The 18,836-nt window shown below is 51.2% G+C and overlaps 2 protein-coding genes across 7 annotated transcripts; both read left to right on the forward strand.

Moving 5' to 3' along the window:
- Positions 1–3: 3 nt before the first annotated feature.
- On the forward strand, positions 4–8,796 carry ACBD4 (acyl-CoA binding domain containing 4). Of its 6 annotated transcripts, none has more exons than XM_043904873.1 (11): positions 4–1,438; positions 1,543–1,640; positions 1,816–1,935; positions 2,184–2,304; positions 2,392–2,476; positions 2,748–2,868; positions 3,095–3,181; positions 3,479–3,549; positions 3,650–3,725; positions 4,415–4,554; positions 8,432–8,796. In XM_043904873.1, exons 3-11 carry the CDS (start codon positions 1,848–1,850, stop codon positions 8,507–8,509), a joined length of 867 nt encoding a protein of 288 aa, XP_043760808.1. In that variant the 5' UTR covers positions 4–1,438; positions 1,543–1,640; positions 1,816–1,847; the 3' UTR covers positions 8,510–8,796. The 6 variants fall into 6 exon arrangements, with proteins under 6 accessions (XP_043760808.1, XP_043760803.1, XP_043760807.1 ...); XM_043904868.1 differs by lacking the exon at positions 8,432–8,796 and adding an exon at positions 7,181–7,929; XM_043904872.1 differs by lacking the exon at positions 8,432–8,796 and adding an exon at positions 7,184–7,929.
- A 2,869-nt stretch (positions 8,797–11,665) lies between these two features.
- Positions 11,666–14,949, forward strand: HEXIM1 (HEXIM P-TEFb complex subunit 1). The gene has a single exon (XM_043904877.1). It carries the CDS (start codon positions 12,356–12,358, stop codon positions 13,331–13,333), a length of 978 nt encoding a protein of 325 aa, XP_043760812.1. The 5' UTR covers positions 11,666–12,355; the 3' UTR covers positions 13,334–14,949.
- Positions 14,950–18,836: the final 3,887 nt, after the last annotated feature.

Here is an 18,836-nt window from a genome sequence, read left to right on the forward strand (position 1 = left end):
ACCTGGCCCGCGCCCCCGAGTCTCCGCGCTCGCCCTCTGCTCCTGAGTCCTCCCTGTTCTCCGAGCGGTCCTGGGATCCTGGCCCTGTGCGGAGCCCCCATGGTGCTGGGGGAGGCTTCGGAGGGGGGCGAGGACTGCCGTCTCGCGAAGACACCCTCTTCCTTCCCCGGACCTGGGCTCAGTGCGGACTCAGGACCCCTTTCACCTCCCCCTCCCGGTCCTGCCCGAGGTCTCAGAAGGGAGCCAGACAGGGAATCGGGTCCGCGGCCGGCTAGTCCTGGGTCTAGGAGCTGAGCGGGGAGGCAGGGAAGCCCGAACCGGAGGGTTAAGGGGTGGGGTGGGGGGACTGACTGAAGGCAGGGAAGGAGGAAGGCTCTGGCTATGACGTCACAGGATTAACCCTCTCTGCGCCCGGCCAGTTGCCGCCCCCAAAGGGGTAGAAGACTCGAAGCTGACTGGTTCTGCCGGGATAAGTCCCCGGCAGAACCGGGGAGTGGACGCTTGGGTCGGTTGATAGACCCCACCGGGCGTTTGATCGTCCTGGGACAGCCACCGCACGTCGCGTGGATGTCCTTGACATTAACGTGTGGGTGGGCGTCGACTACGGGTTCTGGTGACCGTGTCATGCGTGCGCTTACTTCATAAGAAACCACCAGCGTATTTGTGCACAAGGGTTGTGATATGATCTGCCTCTTCTGCAAGTGCCCTGGGTCGGGGGCGGAGAGCTGGGTGCACACCGCCACTCGGCGGCGGCCGGGAACTAGGCATCCCAAAGATAAAACTTAAGTTTATCAGGACTTAGATTTGCCACCTACTGCTTTACTCCATTTTCAGGTAGCCCTGACCTGGAGGCTGCGTCCATACTGGCTTGCGTCTCCAAGAATATCCTCTCTGGATACCTCTGTACTTTCGATCTTGCAATTCCTTCCTCCAGGAATGACCTTCCTCGTTCTTCTCCTGGCTTACTCTTAAGCCTTCCAAAACTCTGCTCCAATGTCCCATCTGCAGAACCCTTGATCTCAAGACCTGATTGCCGTTTTATCCCCACGGTCTGGTAAGTGAAGGGCTGAATAGAGTGACTCGAATCTGCGGGGCCTGGGTTCAGCTGACTACGCGGTTTCCACCAGGGGGCGCAAGAGACAGCGTCATTTCACGACGTCCACCAGGGGGCGCTTTCTCCCGCCTCTGGCCGTCCGGGATTGGGGAGCCAACCCGCGGATTCGCCCCGCCTGATCTGGAGAGGCACCACTAAACTATTTGCATAATCTTGAAAGGGCTGCGCTGAGTGGTTGTGGTATAGAAGAGATTTGAAACGGGCTCTCTGATTGGCGTAAGTTTTCCCTCTTGCCTCGTGTCCCCATCCCGGCCCGGAGGTCGGTAGGAAGCCTCCGACTAGTGACGAGAGGGAACCTAGGTGTCCGGGCAGTGGGCCCTGAGGGTGAGTGCCGGGCGCCGAGAGGCTGAGCCGGGGTATGGGAGGCTGGGGTGGGAGACTGCTCGCCCCGCCCTGACTCCTCTCGGCTTGCCCGTTCGCCTGTCTAGGAGTCGAAGATGTGCATCTAGAGACACCGCGACCCTTGCCACCTGACCCACACACCGAGGCCCTCTTTGCCACCCTGGTCACACCCACGCTGCCCGGGGTAGGAAAAGGAGCCTCTTCAGTCGCAGCTTCTGACCTCCCGGGGCATCTCACTCAGGCCTCTAAAGAGCTTAGTTTGCCCCTCTGGAAAATGGACCAGTGGCTTACAGAGGCGTGTGCCAGGGAGGGGGGTGGAGGAACCTGGAAACTGCTCACCCACCGCCTCGTTCTTGCAGAGTCGCCCATAAGTAGGGCCCCAGGGCTGGAGATGGGTACCGAAAATGAAAGTCCAGAACCGGACTGTCAGAAACAGTTCCAGGCCGCCGTCAGCGTCATTCAGAACCTGCCTAAGGACGGTGAGGTCACGGGGACCCACATTTGGGGACCAGAGGACCAGGGTCTGCCTCCCAGGGGACTCTGATCCTGGCAGCTTTTGCAGACAAGCCCCTGCATGTGTTGTCCTGGGGTTCCCCTCTGCCACCTGCCCCTGTCTGTCTTTCCTGAGTGAGACCCTTCATCACCCCGCCAAGGGTGGTTCTCCCGCCTCTATCCTCCTGGAGCTGGGAGTGATACTGTCCCCCTCCACTTCTCAACTCCTGCCCAGGCTCTTACCGCCCCTCCTACGAAGAGATGCTGCGGTTCTACAGCTACTACAAGCAGGCTACCATGGGTCCCTGCCTCATCCCCCAGCCTGGGTTCTGGGACCCTATCGGACGTTACAAATGGTGAGCTTCCCATCAGCTGGGCAAACAAGTCTCAGCTGTCAATCAGCCTTTCACAGCCCTCCGCCCCCCCCCCACCCCCATCCCCAGGGAAGCCTGGAACAGCCTGGGCCAGATGAGCAGGGAGGAGGCCATGTCCGCCTACATTACCGAGATGAAGCTGGTGGCACAGAAGGTAGGGAGAGGCTGCAGGCTCCTCCCTGTGCCCAAGCTCTCAGCCAGGTGACCTGCACCCCCTTCCCCCATTATGTTTCCTGCACGCTGATACATCTATGGAATTCCACCTTCATGTTGTTCCCCTGCCCCTGCTTGACTCTGGTCCCTGACCGGGCACAAGGTGGAGGGATATGATGGCAGCAGCAGGGCGGGGGTGGGCCAGCTCAAGGGGGTAGGAGGGCAGTGGTGGGAGGGGCCAGCCTTTCCCCATTAGACCCCCTCCCACACAGGTGATCGACACAGTGCCCCTGGGCGAGGTGGCAGAGGACGTGTTTGGTTACTTCAAGCCCCTGTATCAGGTGATCCCTGACATGCCGAGGCCCCCGGAGACATTCCTGAGAAGGGTCACAGGTCAGGCCCCCAGGCTGGGAGCTCCACAAAGATTGATGGAACTGTCTTAGGGGGCTGCTCAACTGGAGGGGAGCCTGGAGGCAGAGGGCTCTAGAGATGTTCCAGTAAGGACCCCAGGTAGTGCCCCGTTGCGGTGGGTCTCAGACAGAGTCCCTGGCTAAATGGGGGAGGGGAGCAGGGGCCTGATCTCTTCCCAGCCCCACTTGTGGGTGCTGTGTCTCCACAGGTTGGGAAGAGCAGGTACTGAATGGAGATGCTGAGGCCGCCCCAGAGCCTCGCTGCCTCCCCAAGGAACCAGCACCCCCAAGCCCAGGTCAGTGTCTGGGTGGGAAGGGCAGAGGGCCAGGCCAGAGGTGGGAGGCAGCGTGGAGGGGAGCAGGCTAGATGCCGCGCTGTGCCTGTCACACTTCATGCCCACAGACACTGAGACCCCTGTGCTCCCAAAGGCAAGAGGCAGGTTCTGGGATCCCTGTCCTCTCAGGGACCCATCGGTGCTTCTTGTGGTAGCATCTTGAGGGTCCCCTGAACAGGTGCCTCTGCCCAGGTGCACACCCTTCCCCTCCTTCCATGGCTTCCCTCCTGCCACTCACCCTACTTCCCTCCTCCTCAGAGTCCCAGCCACCCCGGGACCAGGACTCCGAGGTTTTCTGTGATTCTGTGGAGCAGCTGGAGCCTGAGCTAGTGAGACCCACTCCCATCCCTCCCTCTCCCCACCCCACTGGGCCCTGGCTGCTCCCACCACCACCCTCCCCTCCGTGGACGTTGTGACTCTTCTCTGCAGGTTGGGGAAGAGCAAAGGGGCGCCGTGGGAGGAGAAACTGACACCAGAAACAGCCCCGAGCCTCCTGCAGAGAGAGGTGAGCCTCCATCTGACCCTTTGCCCCATGGTTCCAGTGCCTGGGGCCTTCCCCTGGCTGCCTTCATGGGCAGAGGTGAAAGTCCAGCGCTGGGCACTAGAGAGCGCAGCCTCTGCCCGGGAAGGGTTGCCAAAAGCCAGACACTGGCCTGGAGGAACAAAGTCCCTGCCTGGCCTCCCCTCCAAGGGCCACCAGGAGTCTCCGTGCCCTTGGCTGGCACTGAGTCAGGGCAGCTGGGGTAGAACTCCTAGACCAGTTCCCTCATCTACACCTGCATGGCCTTGGGAGTCATCCTTTCTCTCGGGGTCCCCCATTTGGGACCTTTCAAGGACGACAAGCTGAGTTCTGCCTTATCTCTTCCTAGAACTTCCAGTGTGCCGCGTCCCGTAACAGGCACTTTCATAAATATTATCTCCTTCATTCCTCAGAGCGAGCAGCCCTGTGAGGGAGAGGACATGATTTTCAGATGACAGACAAGGCTTAGAGAAGTTACTGACTTGCCCAGAGCCACAGAGCTAAGTGGTAGTGCTGGGGTTCGAACCCCTGGCAGTCCATTAGCTGTATGCATGGACTCTGTAAGACTCATACTGGGCACAAAGGATGGCATTCTACTGACTCCTCCGGGCCCTGCCCCAGCCTGCCCCCAGCTGAGTTGCTTCCTGCATCCCCTCCCTGTCTGTACTCTGCAGGGAGACTGGAAGGCCCCCTTCTGGGGCCCCAGGAGTTGGACTCGTGGCTGGTGGGGACAGTCCGTGCGCTGCAGGAGAGCATGCGGGACGCCCAGGGGAGGCTGCAGCGCCTGGAGAGCATGCCTGTGCCCGCCGAGCAGGTGAGCCCCCTCTGAAGGTCCAGGGCAAGACTAGGGCAGAATTTTGAGGGTCTCTATGCTGGACTCCTCAGCCAGCCACTTCTGTCTTTGTCCCCCCATCTCTACCTGCCCACAATTCTGCCTTCTCCAGAGAATGGTGTGGCTTATGGGTCAGGCCAGGAAGTCAGGGGGTCTAAAGTGCTTCCAACCTGGAAGGGAGAGTGGGAGAAGCCCTCCTTTCCTGCTCTTACCCCCACCCCGTGCCAGAAGGGAAACCGAGGACAGAGGGTATTCCAACAGTTGGAGGGGCTAGAACCTGTCTGCTCTTTGCATTGGGGCTGGGAGGAGGTCCCTATTGCCCCTCTGTCAGGACTTCTGTTCCCAGACTTACTGTCTTCCCCTCCTGTCACATTGAGCCCTTGCACCCCTCACTCCCTCCTCCCGACTTCTAGATCTGTTTGCCCCTGACACCTCTGCTTCTGCAAAATAAATAAGAGCAGCCATTTCTGGAGCCCCGGCTGTGTGCCAAACATGTTACCTGCATTACCTCACTTTATCCACACACACACACAAAACAACGAAATAGGTTTTCTTTTCATTCCCCTTTTACAAATGAGGAAACTAAAGCTCTGAGAGGTTGAATAACTTACCTCAGGGCCTAGAAGTAACTCACACAGCCTGGAAGAACCCCACAGAGCTGCTGTGAGGCTTAGATGAGATAATGCATGTAGCTGCTTCCGAATGGGGCTCATTGTTACTATTAGCATTATTATTAATTGATGGAGCTGGGAGTGGTCCCACTTGTATCTCCCTCCAAAGCTGGCATCCACCATTAACTCTGAATGAGTCTGTTCTTGTGAAGCCTGGAGCTGTGGGGGCAGGGGATGGCTGAAGTCCTGGATATGGAGGAATCACTCAGGTGACCCTTTGTCCCCTTGGCACAGAGGAATTCATAGGAATTTCCTCAGATCCACAGTGGCTAACATTTCAACACTCACCCCTGCCTCGCCGAGGTTTTACTAATATTTTTTGCTTACCTTTTACTAATTTTATATGCTGAATATTTCCACCCTGAGATCCCTGGATTTACATCTCTGAAAATAAGAACACTTTACTACCTAGCAAAAACATTTTATTGCACACCACAATTCCTTTGTATCATCAAAAACACAAAATGAAGTTGCTCAGTCGTGTCCAACTCTTTTCGACCCCATGGACTGTACCCTACCAGGCTCCTCCATCCATGGGATTTTCCAGGCAAGAATACTGGAGTGGGTTGCCATTTCCTTCTCCAGGGGATCTTCCTGACCCAGGGGTCGAACCCAGGTCTCCTGCATTGTAGGCAGACACTTTACCATCAGAGCCAACAGTCAAATACAAAGTCCAGATTCAAATCGCCTTTTCCAGCTTCCCTGTCTGTCCAGGCCAGGAGCCTCTGTCCTTAAGACTCTGTTAGTCTAGATAAGTCCCTCTTCCTTGCTACTGACTTGCTGATGAGACTGGACAGTAGTCCTGTAGACTGTACCACTTCTGGAGTCTCACGACAGCCCTGTGGCTAGATTACATGACCAGATTACATCAGAGGTGATATTCTTTCTTCACATCAAAAGACACAGAACTGGATGTCCTACCATGAATATTCCTAGTGAGGATCACAGCAGGGATGAAGGGGTGACAGTCTGATTCCACCACTTGGAGCCAGGGAATGTCCCAGTTCCCCGTCAGCCCTATTTGACACACAGCTTTTGACAAGTGATGGATAATCCTTGCTTGGATCAATAATTTTTTTTTTCCTTTTTTATTTTTTTTATTTTTTTGGATCAATAATTTAGTTAATGGTTTAAAAAATGTGGACTTTTCTATGATTCCTTTAACATTTATCAGCCGGCATTTTTCTGTAGAGTTTCCCTGACCATCTAGGATTTCCCTGAAATATGGTGCCTTATGGCAGGGCAGAATAAGTGCCTAATTCTTTCTCTTTAATTATCTATTTTTAAAGTAAGGAGTTGATTTAACAGCCACCTCAATGGTGATAAATTTCCAACTTACTCTTTTATGAATTTATGGACTTTAAAGACTCAGTATTTCAGTCAACTGCAATCATTCTTTTTGATGCCCAGACTGTCACGATTTTGGTTAAGACCCTCCCTTTCTAGCTGGGTCCTATGTTCTTGTAATATAATCTCATTAATCCTTAACAGCTTCCTTACTTCCTGGTATAAGACATCCCACATTCAATTCCACCTTCCCTGCTCCAGACCTGAAATCTGCCACTTCTCCAAGGAGCCTTGCTTCCTTTCAATAGATAATGGGATTTAGAAACTAAAATCTGAACACCCTGGGTCTTCATTGGAAATGTGGCACACCCTTTACGATATGGGGTCTTGAGGCCATATCAGGCTTTGTGGCCCAGAGGAGATTACCTCCGAGTCAGTTCCTCCACTCTTTTTGGAACCTTGAATTGCCGTGGTAGGAAGATAGGGGAGGCAGTTGGGGCTCAATGTTTCAGGGACAAACCGGGAGCCCCAATCTTCAGACTGGGGAGAGGGAGGTAGCAGCTCCCACTTGAGTTTTGGAAGCAGGTCCCTAAGGAGGGCCTAGCCTGAGCTGAGGCCTGGGCTGGTGCCTGACTGTCTCCTCTTGGCAGCAGATGCCCCTACCCAGTGCCAGGCCTTGGCCCCTCAGGCTTTCCGGCCCCACGCTGATCTTCTTCCTCCTGTGGCCCTTCATCGTCCAGTGGCTCTTCCGACAGTTTCGGACCCAGAAGAGGTGACTCTCGATGGGGGAGTCTGCAGCCAACAGGAGGCTATGAACCCTGTGTTCTGCTGTGCCCAGCCTTCCTAGGGTTTAGGAGAGCAGCATTAACCCCCGTTCTCACCCCGCTTCCCGCCCCAAATAGTGTTCGCCTTGACACCCCTCTCCTCGTGTGGGGGCCAGATAAGACTCTACTCTTTCTGCAGCTCCACAGGGACTGTCCCTTCTGTCCCCCTCGACCGCCTCAGGCTCCCTGGGGAGACTGCCCTTGTGGAGCAAGTCCCCAGTTCGGGGTGGGCGGGTGATCCAGGGGCGGAACTACCGGGTCTCAGCCTCTGCCCTCCCCACCCTCTGAGTCACCTGACTCCTCTCCCAACCCAGCCTCTCCCCGAGGAGGCTCAGCTCTTGGGCAAGTTGGGACTTCGGCCGGGCCCTGGAAGAGTGATTGGCTGGCGGGCTGTGGGAGGGAGGCCAGGAGGCTCGACCGAGTTGGGGAAAGGCGGAGAGAGCTGGCCCCGCGGGAGGGCAGTCAGCTCCTTTTGGCTGGCCGCCCTATCCGCAGAAATACTCAGGACGTCCTCACTAAAGATGCACTTACAAAAGAGTGTTTCACTAAATAAAATAAAACCTTCATCTTCTGCCGTCTGGGCTGCCACGGAGTGAGGCGAAAAGCGCATCCGGGACGCGCGAGGTTCAGGTCCCTTCTGTGGACGCTCCCCTGCTGCCGTGAACGACCTCGAGACGCCAGCGGTCTGCGTTCCAGAGGGAGCATTTCCCCCCTCCCGGGCCTAGTGGAGGGAACACAGCCCCGGGTCTGCAGGGGAGGCGGAGCGGGTGCTGGGGGTGCCCTGGGCGAGGCCCCCAGCAGCTGCTGGGGGTGGGGCCACGGTCAGAGCCCCGCCCCCTGCCCTGTCGTGAGTCGGGATCGCGCGGGGGAAAGCTGCGAGCTAGGGGCGGCGGGAGAAGAGTCCGGCGGGCTCGGGCCTAGGCTCCATTCCCGCCCGAAGGGAAGGGCGGCCGCTCCCTGCTCCGCGCGCCCGGCGTAGGGTCGGGGGCCGAGATCCGGGCCCCGGAAGTGCCCATTGCCCGCTTCCCCCTCCTCAGCTGCTCTCTCCCTGTGACCTCTGCGCTCTGGCTTTTCCAGGGAACTTTCTGGAAGGCCAAGGACGGCGGGAGCGTCGTCCCCGCGTCCCTCGTCGGGGTGGGTCCAGTGCCAAACTGAGCAGAGACCTCTGGGAGCCGCTGGCTGCTGCAAGCTTTTGGGGCTACGAAATCTTGAGTTAATCCCTGTGTTAAGGATGAAGAACTGGAGGGCTATGGAAGAGGGGCCAAACTGGTGCTGGGGATGCAAGCGCAAGCCAGCGCCACCACTTGGGCATACTAGCAGTGTGACTTGGGCAGGATTCTTTGCTGATCCTGGGTGCCTTGTTTGTGAAATAGCGATGAAGACATTTTCACCATAAGGCAGTCCTGGGGATTAATGACCAGGACATTAATGACAAAATGCCTAGCTAATATCAACGTGTGTGGCCTCTTGTTTCATAGAATTCTGTAATTCCACAACCTGTCAAGTCTGACCACTCCCCGCCCCGCCCCCCCCCCCCCCCCAATAGAACAAATGAGCCCATACAGCTGAACCAGGTTCAACAGACTGAGGCTGGGCTCAGTTGTACCTTCCAAATCCCCTGACTGAGGGTACCCAGGAGTCCTCTGGAGTCTGAAAATGTAGCAATTTGGAGGTCTCAGACTCCCAGTCCAGTTCTCTCCAAAAACTTTTCCTCAGGGAGCTCCCACTGTTGAGGAGAAGCTCTTGCTCCTGCGAAGCTTCTTGCATAGCTGATGAAGCAGCACAGGGGAGGGGCAGGCTTTTCAGAAAGACTTGAGTTCTCAGGGAAAACAGGCTAGGATGTTCGTCTCCAAACATCTGGATGTGCCTCAGGGTCACTCTTGCTTGCCTCTCCCTCTGGGCATGCCCATGACCGCTTCCCCACAAAACCACTCCTGAATCCCCAGACACGTCCTGTCTTGGGACAAGACACCTACTCGTCATATAATGTCCTGCTTCATGCCACTCTGCCTGAAAATGCTTCGTGTGTTAGGCAGCCACGAAGTCACCTCCTCCATGAAAGCTGTCCACAATTCTCAACTCCTAAGCAACTTGGCTCACAAGCTCCTACCAGGATTTTCATCACCTGCCATTTTGGCTTACCGTAGGTTTGATGGCCTCTCTACACAGTCCTTGAATAGCACAAATGAAATTTTACTCATCATTGTGCCTTCTTATCCAATGTGAGATTAACCTGACAGTCCACTGGTTAAGACTCAGTGCTTCCATTGTAGGGAGCCGTGTTCTTTCCTTAGTGGGGGAACTAAGATCCCACATGCCTCCAGGTGAGGCAAAAAAAAAAAAAAAGAGGGAGAAGGAAAGAGAAAGAAGGGCCAGAGGTTGGCTGAAAGTGTTGCAGAGGGAAAGGAACTAAATCGAGTTCTTACAAAAAAGGGATTTTGTGTTTGTGATAGAAAAACAGCATGGGGTGACAGAGACCTTCGCTTTAGCCGAAAGTGTCACTTGTCATGTGACCTTGGACAAGTCACTTAATTTCTGAGCTTTAGAGATTTCTTATCTCTAAAATGGAGACAAGAATCGCTACCCTGCCTAACTCACTGGGCTGTGGAGGGGCACATGGTTCTGTGTGCAAAGGAACGCTGTGCGGTGGAAAGCGGTTGGACTACAAGACAGGGCCGTTGATGAAGAAACAGAAGAGTCACGGTGTGTGGCAAATGGGAAAAACTGAGATTACAGGAAGATTTTCAGTTCAGTTCGGTCACTCAGTAGTGTCTTGATTCTTTGCGACCCCATGGACTGCAGCATTTAAGATTTTAGGCCTAAGTGATTTGAGTGGAGGGTTTCTGCTACTGCTGACCCTCAGGCCCTGTCCTTTGAGCGGAAGCCTGGAATCTAGAGAATTTTCACATGCAAAGTTATATCGCGCGCCGCTCTCCCCCCCCACCCCGCCCCCGCCCCCCCCCCATGAATCTGTCCCACAGTTCTGGGCCAGAATCCCTCTGCCCCCATTTCTGGGCAAGGTTTCCTCCTCGGGGGAGCCTCTGGCTCTGATTCCCTGCCGGTGTTGCCCAGCGTCCACTGACAAGGAAGAGCCTCAGTGGATTAATCTTTCCAGTCTGTGGCTTCTCTCTAGAGAAGCCGGGGTTGATTATTTCAACTCAGTATCAATTTCGAACCCCTCCCCCAACAAAGAGGCTCATCCGCTGCCCTGGACTCCCATCCAGGCTCAGGAAAATTTCATGGTCGAAATGAAGAGACCAAGACGGCCCCAGGAGGCCATTTTCTTCGATAGAAGCTGAGGCCCGGGGAGGGAGAAGGGAAGCGAGGCCTTACATCCCGGGGTCTCGGGGGATCCCAGGGCGCACACCCAGCACTTCCCAGCGCCGGCGAGAGAAATCAGCCACGGCCCACCATTTTGCACCGGCCCCTGGGCGGGGGCGGCCGTGAAAGACTACGCTGGGGCTGAGACTCCGCCACTTTCCGCTAAGGGTCCCAGGGTAGTCCGGGGATGGACGTCACCCGGGACTCGAACCTGCTTTCTCATCTTCCGAGGCCTAGTCGGAGGTTGCTGCCGTAAAGCAGTCACACTGTCCCTTTAAGGCGGCACTTTTTATTCTTCATTTGTTTACCTCTTCGTGCGCTTTTTTCAAACAAAAAATGTGTTCACAATATCCTTCCGCAAACGTCAATCCCAGTCACTAATCAACACCTTGAAGCCATTCTTGTAATCTTAAGAATCGAGAATTAGTCGCCATGGGCCAACGTCTCTCTTTACAGAATTAAATACTCGTTTACACTTTAGGGACTACTTTTTAGGAGTAAACCATTCTCGTTTAAGTTAACAAATGTTTGTGACCTTCAGAACCTTTCCGCTGAGAACAGAATAGGATAATAACCTTTAAGAAGCACCTTTTCATAAAAATATTCTGTGCAGGCCCTCACAGGCCATCGAATCTTCTTGTATTCCTAAAGCAGAATGGTATGGTCCAGAACCCGCCCCATCTTCTCCGCGATTGGCCTTCCTTCCTCGGCGAGACGTGTGCCTTTTGACCAATGGGCGCTCACGTTTCTCTAGCGAGGGCTAAGCGATAGAAGGCGGCGGCCTGGAAAACGCCCCCTACGCATCCTGGGATTGGCTACGTCGCACGGCGCGCGAGGACGGCGGGCCTGAAAGATGAGAACTACGACTCCCAGCTCCCCGCGATGGGGACTCCGTCACGCATGCGCATGGGCGGGGCGGACCGGCTTCTATATAAAAGGGGCGCAGAGGGCTGGGAGGCAGCAGTTGGAAGTTGGCAGGTGGAGAGGCAGGTTGGGAGGGGAAGTTGGGGGAGGAGGCGGAAGAGGAGCTGTCGGAAGGGGGAGGAGGGAGGGAGGGAGGGAGGAAAAAGAGGAGGAGGCGGAGGAGAACTGAGCTGAGCAGAGCATCGAGCCAAAGGGGAGATGAGTTTGTCTGTCCTCGGCTGAGGCTCCGGCCGGGCCTAGGGAACGGGGAGCTCGGCTTGGAGCGACACCCGTGGAAGTGGGAGGAGGTGGCTTTGGGACTTTAACCCCTTGTAGGCTCTGCGGCAGGGGATTTAACCCTTTGTGGATCCGGCCCCTCGGAGTCAGCGTCATCGGGTAGTTTTAACCCCTTCGGGGCTGGGTTTAACCCATTGGATTTAACCTAATCATCTTGCCCAGCAACTTCTCGATCGCGGGGGCGGTCTGCAGGAAGGCTTGAAGCCCACCCCCTCTCCACATTACGTACTGTTCCTGCTGCTGCTCCCCCTTGGACCCGCTATCTGGTCGCGCTCTGGGCGCTTAACCCTTTACTGACTTGAGCGCCCCCAAATTGCAATTGGAGTTTGCTGACAGGAGGACTGGCTAAAGGCATCACTGCAGGAATTACAGACCGAAGAGGACTGTGTTGGACATTTTTGCAGAGAAAAGCAAACCTTTCTTTCCTTAAGGACTTACAGCCAACATTCTTCAAACTTCGAGAAGAAGATTCTATTAGCAATGGCCGAGCCACTCTTGTCAGAGTATCAGCACCAGCCTCAAACTAGCAACTGTACAGGTGCTGTTGCTGTCCATGAAGAACGGAACCCTGATCGCCCCCCAGGCGCGGAGGAGCGGGTGCCGGAGGAAGACAGTAGGTGGCAATCGAGAGCGTCCCCCCAGTCGGGTGGTTCTCCGGGGCACGGGGGGGAAGGGAGCCTGGAACCCCAGCCGTCTCCCCTGAAGACCCAGGTCTGCCCAGAATCCAGCTGTCCGGAAGCGGGTGAGAAGGGCCAGAATGGGGACGACTTGTCCGCTGGCGGAGCTCCCCCGCAGCAGAGACAGGTGGGCAAGAAAAAACATAGGAGACGCCCCTCCAAGAAGAAGCGGCTTTGGAAACCGTACTATACGCTGACCTGGGAGGAGAAGAAAAAGTTCGATGAGAAACAGAGCCTGCGAGCTTCAAGGATTCGAGCCGAGATGTTCGCCAAGGGTCAGCCAGTTGCTCCCTATAACACCACGCAGTTCCTCATGGATGACCATGACCAGGAGGAACCGGATCTTAAAACCGGCCTCTACCCCAAACGGGCCGCTGCCAAGTCCGACGACACCAGCGATGAGGACTTTATGGAAGAAGCGGGTGAGGAGGATGGGGGCAGCGACGGGATGGGAGGAGACGGCAGCGAGTTTCTGCAGCGGGACTTCTCGGAGACCTATGAGCGGTACCACGCGGAGAGCCTGCAGAACATGAGCAAGCAGGAGCTCATCAAAGAGTACCTAGAGCTGGAGAAGTGCCTCTCGCGTATGGAGGACGAGAATAATCGGCTGCGGCTGGAAAGCCAGCGGCTGGACAGCCAGCGGCTGGACGGCGACGACGCGCGCGTGCGGGAGCTGGAGCTGGAGCTGGACCGGCTGCGCGCGGAGAACCTCCAGCTGCTGACCGAGAACGAACTGCACCGGCAGCAGGAGCGGGCGCCGCTGTCCAACTTTGGAGACTAGACTGAAACTTTCCCGGGGGAGGGGGCAAAGGGGACTTTTTACAGTGATGGAATGTACCATTATATACACGTGTATATAAGACAGCGGGCCTTTTTATGACACATAATCCGAAAAGAAATCCCCCCTGGCTTTGGTTGGTTCGGTCAGTTTAGCTATGATGTAGCTTGTGTGCTTTCTCCTGTTCTTTAATTATGTGAAACTGAAGGGTTGCTTTCCTTGTTTTCCTTTTAGGAGTTTTTTTTTTTTTTTCCTTTTTTAATGTGTAAGTAACTCGACCAGGTTATAATGCATTTTCTGTTAAAAATCTCCTTAAATGGAGCTATAAGGTGGCCAAATCTGAGAACCATTAAATTCATTCTAGTTATAATAAATATTTGTAAATGTAACATAGTTTGTGTGATTTCTAGAGCTAAGTCAAAGGAATACTGATTTATGTGATTGCATTGGGGGGAGGGGTAAAGGAAGCATTTAATTTGTCCGTTTTCAAAATAAGCCTTAATGGGAGAATTTTCAGTTTGCCCAGTTTTCCCTTGAATGGGTTTTAGTGTGCTACAATATACAGTTCCAGCAAAATATAAAGATTTAATTATCTTCACTACTTAAGTGTGTTATTTTCTAGTGCCTTCCTTTTCTTACTTGATGCTGGAGAAATAAACCAGCGTTGGGTGTTTGGGGAGTAGGAAGTAACTGATCAGCAGCTTAAAATTTAATTCTGCTTCTCAGTAGCCATTCAAAAGTCTATTACCAAAAATGTAAACCTAATTTGGCCATTTGTCAGGCTGGACAACTGACAGCCTCATTTCACTCCTACAAGTGGGTTTTTAGTGATTTCCCCCACCTCTTCCCAGTAAGGCTGGAAGGAGTTCTTGGATGCCTCGGAAAGGCACTTATCTTGCTTGCTTAGTGCAAGCAATGGTTGAATAAACAGTTGTGAGGCAGCTCTTTAAGTTAAAATATTCAGAGGTAGGGAATATTGTATTTATAGAGGAAATGACCATTTGGGGCATTCCAAGGACTTAACCCTAAATGCCCAATACTTAAGTGCTCCCTATACCAAAAAAAAAGGAATAGGAGCTGTCCACCTTTCCATGAGACTCAAACTAAAATTAGAAATGCCCCCTCACTGCAAATAAAATGTAAAGCTTCTGGCTGAGCTAAGTTAAGTCCTTGGGGGGCCAAGTGGGAGCCCTGCACCATCCCTATACAGCCTCATTCTCAGTCTTCTAAACTGTGCTGATAGCTGCTTAGTCCTTGAGTAGTTCTACTCTTCAAAGTGCAGGAGGCCCTAGGAATTCCTTTCTGCCCCCAAGTCAAAATAGAAACTCTTAAGACTGTTCCCTCCTGTTATCATGATTACCCAGCCCATCTTTACCTGCCCCCAGTGTTCCCCTAGACCAAATGCATTGCTCAAATCACTAGCACAAGGCTTCTTTCACCTGGTTCCTTAGAAACAAAGGGGGCCTTGGGGTCCTTGAGCCCCATGGAATTGTATGTAGACTTGTATTATGTGTAGGTACTTCTGGATAGAGGGTTCTAGAGAATCGAAATTCTCAAACTCCTTGAAGGAGAGAGGGTTCTAGAGAATCGAAATTCTCAAATTCCTTGAAGGTTGGGGGGAAGCTTGCTTTTGCAACTAAACGAAATAGTGGAGGTGGTGGGAACTTCAAGAGTGAAATGTGCCTTATGATGCATGAGAAGCATACACAAATCCATGAATCAAGGGAAATTATGGCGGTTAAGACTGATTCAGGGCCTTCAAAGCTGGACTGAGGTGGCCCTATTCTGGCAGATGGTCCACTGGAGACAATGTATGATCAGCTTTTCCTTTGGCCTAAAAACTACATTAAAAGTCTATTTTGAAATAGTTTTCGTGTTTTTAATTTTCCTTCTGCCATGACGTCATACAGGAGTCCCAGAAACGGCTGCTTGGAAAAGCAGCAACACTGCCCTCTGGCTTTACAGTGCACAAGCAGGAGCCTCATTCTGACTGCACTACATGGGATGCAGCAGTGATGGCCTCTTGATTTCAGAACCTCTTCTTAATAAGATGGGTTTAAGTATAAAGATCTTGTTTTCCTATTATTCTTAGAAAGATTTGTAGTGCATTGATCATCAGGAAAAAAAAATGTTTTAAGTTTTAGGAGGCAAATTCAATCCAGTCTCTAAAATTATACAAATTTAAAGTAATTGTCATAATTTACTTTGATTTACCTTGAGATATGCAACTCTGAATTTTGCTTTCAAAGGCACCTGCATTTTATTGTATTTAATGTCCCTGGGTTGGGAAGATCCCCTGGAGAAGGAAATGGCAGCCCACTCCAGTATCCTTGCCTGGAAAATCTCATGGACAGAGGAGCCTGGTGGGCTGCAGTCCATGGGGTCGCAAAGAGTCAGGCACGACTGAGCAACTAACACTTACTTAATGTTCTCAGAATGATGTGGTTTGTGCAAAATTTCAATTTTCTATCAACACTTTCTAAGTGAAACACTTGACTAGCATACTGCTGCCGGGGCAGAGGGAAGACTCTGAACTCCCTATACTACCAGGATCATGACAAATGATCCTCAAGTCCACTCGAGCCATTCACTAAAGGTATTTCTGCTAAACAATTTAAATAAGCTGTTCAAAGATCATGCTTACACATGAGCAATTTCAGTCGTTCTCTTTACTGAGGTCTGGGTATCCAGCAAGGGCAAAGCACTTCCCAAACTTTGGAGACAGCTGGCTGCAGCTTAATCCTCCTTTGAGCTAAGGAAAACTTGTCTCGGGATAGCCTATAACCTAAAGTGGCCCTCAGGAGATAGAGCCCTGATTTCTGCTTGAGTGGGAAAGCCAGGGAGTTTCAGATTGGTTTAGTTCTGAAAAATAGACAAGGTTTTTCTAAAGAGAGGAAACATAAAATTAGACCAGACTAAAGAGTCAAAATCCAGGTTCCTAGTTCTCCCTTTGATCTATACTAACAGTGCAAGCCTTAACACTCTCAGAGCCTCATTCTTCATCAGCAAAATGGGGCCATGCCTACATTACAGAACTGCTCCAAGGATTAGAGACAGCATGAAAACAGTCTATACAAGAGTAAGGTACCACTGATATTCTTAAGACCAGAGCAATTGCCCACTTGATCACTATTTTTAACTTTCACTTTGTTAAGAGTAAAATAAAACTCCTTTGCTTGGGGAAATGCAAAAAATATACTTTATCCTGGTGAATTCAAAAGAGAAATCAAAGAAATCTACAGAAATAAGCAAAATCCACAACTAAATAGTCTACTTCAGAAAACCAGTGTTCAGCCAAATATTTGATAATGTACTATAGGTGTCCCCTGGCCACTTACACCAACAGCTAGAAACAAATATTCATAACAGTGTGATGGAAAAGCTGGCGAGAGTAAGAGTACTATATTTGTACCTATGTACACCTGAGTTTGTGGGTTTTCAAAAATTATTTTCCCCATTTCTCAAGCAAGATTGTAATAAAATTCCACTTTACTATCTCTTCTCATGTAAAGTGTAAAGGGCTGTTGCTAGAAATGAAAAGTAATTTCTAAAAGAAAATGTCAAATTCAGGCCCTGAATAGTGGGATCTGCTGACCAAAAGGCAAGTCACACTCTGTAAGACAAAATATGTGGTCCAGAAAGTGAAGATTCAATATTTTGCCAATTCCTGCCAGTTTTCTTTGAATGTCGGAAAGCTTACAACATCATTTCTTGTTGAAAAAACAAAGGCAGATAAATAACATAGCTCTCGCAAATCCTCCTGAATAAAGTTTTTCCTGGGCTTTACTGAGAGGCAATTCAATTATGACAAATGATACAACACTGGTAACAGCAGGGATAATCCAAGTAGTTTACTAACAAATCTTTACACACCTCGAAATTCTTTCAAATGATTGAGCTGCTACCAGAAACAGCTGGTAAGTCTTCTGAAATAGCTAGTGTGACTCTTTCCCTCAGCACAGCACCAAGAACAGTTATAGTTGGCTTAAAATTTTCCAAAAAGAACGAAAACTTGAAGAGCATTGTAAACTCTCATCTGAAGGCACATTCTATTTGATACATCCACTGACTCTGTGAAGTGTTAAAAAACAACTCTGGGTCAACGGTAAGCAAAGATGATATTCCTGAAGGAAAATGTGAGAGCTCTAGAGTGTTCCATGCACAATTTGAGAAAACGATAGCATTACTGCTCTTGTAAGCTACTCAGTAGAACCTGCCCTAGCCTCCAGAGCGTCAGAGATTAATTTGAAGTTCTGAAGTCTGCTTTAAGCATGCACTTCTGCATACCTGGATAACCCCAGGACAACTTTCAGGCAAAGGCAGAGGACCAAACCGGAAGATGGAAGGAAATGTCGAAGAGGTCAGTTCTACTTTCTTCTCTAGGGCTTACTAAAATTGTATTTATTTAAGCAAACATTTTAACTTAAAAAGAGGAGAGAAAGAGAGGATGAGGACTAAACACAAAGTAAAAAAAATGTGGAAATCAAATAGTTCAGGAGTAAGAATTTTCATCCTGAATAAGGCTGCTGCAAAGAATCACTATTGTCAACAAATCCTGTTCACACACAGCCAATAGTCCCAGGAGCTGGCCATTAGGCAAATGTAAGCCATTCAGGACTTGAGGTAACAACTGCTTGGTACCCTGAGAGGTACCTTGGTACCCTTGCTCAACTATTTGGATGGAACATGGCAACCAAGGCCACACTTTGGGAAAGCAGGCCTCCCAAATGATCAAAACAACCTTTGAAGCAGAAGTTCTAAGGTTCCCAAATAACTAAGTTATAACAAGTAGATGTTTACACAGCCTCTGGAGTAGTTATTTCAAGGTATTTATGATGGAGGCTGCATTGATACCAATTTCAAATTAAGAAACTGAGGCATATAAAGTTTGTTGAATTTGTCATAAACCACAAAGCAACTCATCTGAAACAGGAGAGCTGAGAAGGAAGTTGAAGGTCTGGTTGAACATTAGACAAACAATAGACTCAGCAACAAAATGACCAGTTTGGCCTCATCTCAGGATTTGGCTCCTGGCCAAGTGAACCAAGTCTGTGGTAGCACACACAGAAATAGAATTTGGAGTTCCTAACTTCCAGTCCTGTGTTTTGCTCAGTAGGTAACCAAGGGACCATTAACAAGCTGATTTTATTCCCAACTTTTCTTATCAAGGAATGGAAAAGCATATGGGTCATCCTTAAATGAAAAGCTTTCCCCTTTATGAGTAAAATTTCTGCACCTGGCACAGTACTCTCCTTAGTAGTTTCCAAATGTTTAACTAGATTACTTCACAATGGAGGATGAATCACAAGTCTGAGATTCTCCATCATTACATTCTTGACAACTGAACCACAAAGATAAGCTTTAAAGCCCCTTTCAGCTATGACTCTTTAACTCCTACCAACTTAAGTGTAAGCTTTTCCAAACTGGTATCTTCTCTTGATCTGAAAAGTGTAAAGTGAATATGAGGTAGGCCAAGTCAACCTACACCATGAATCAAGTGTACTGA

The sequence above is a fragment of the Cervus elaphus genome, chromosome 5 (genome assembly GCF_910594005.1).
Source record: "Cervus elaphus chromosome 5, mCerEla1.1, whole genome shotgun sequence".
In the NCBI taxonomy this organism is placed as follows: Eukaryota; Metazoa; Chordata; class Mammalia; order Artiodactyla; family Cervidae; genus Cervus; species Cervus elaphus.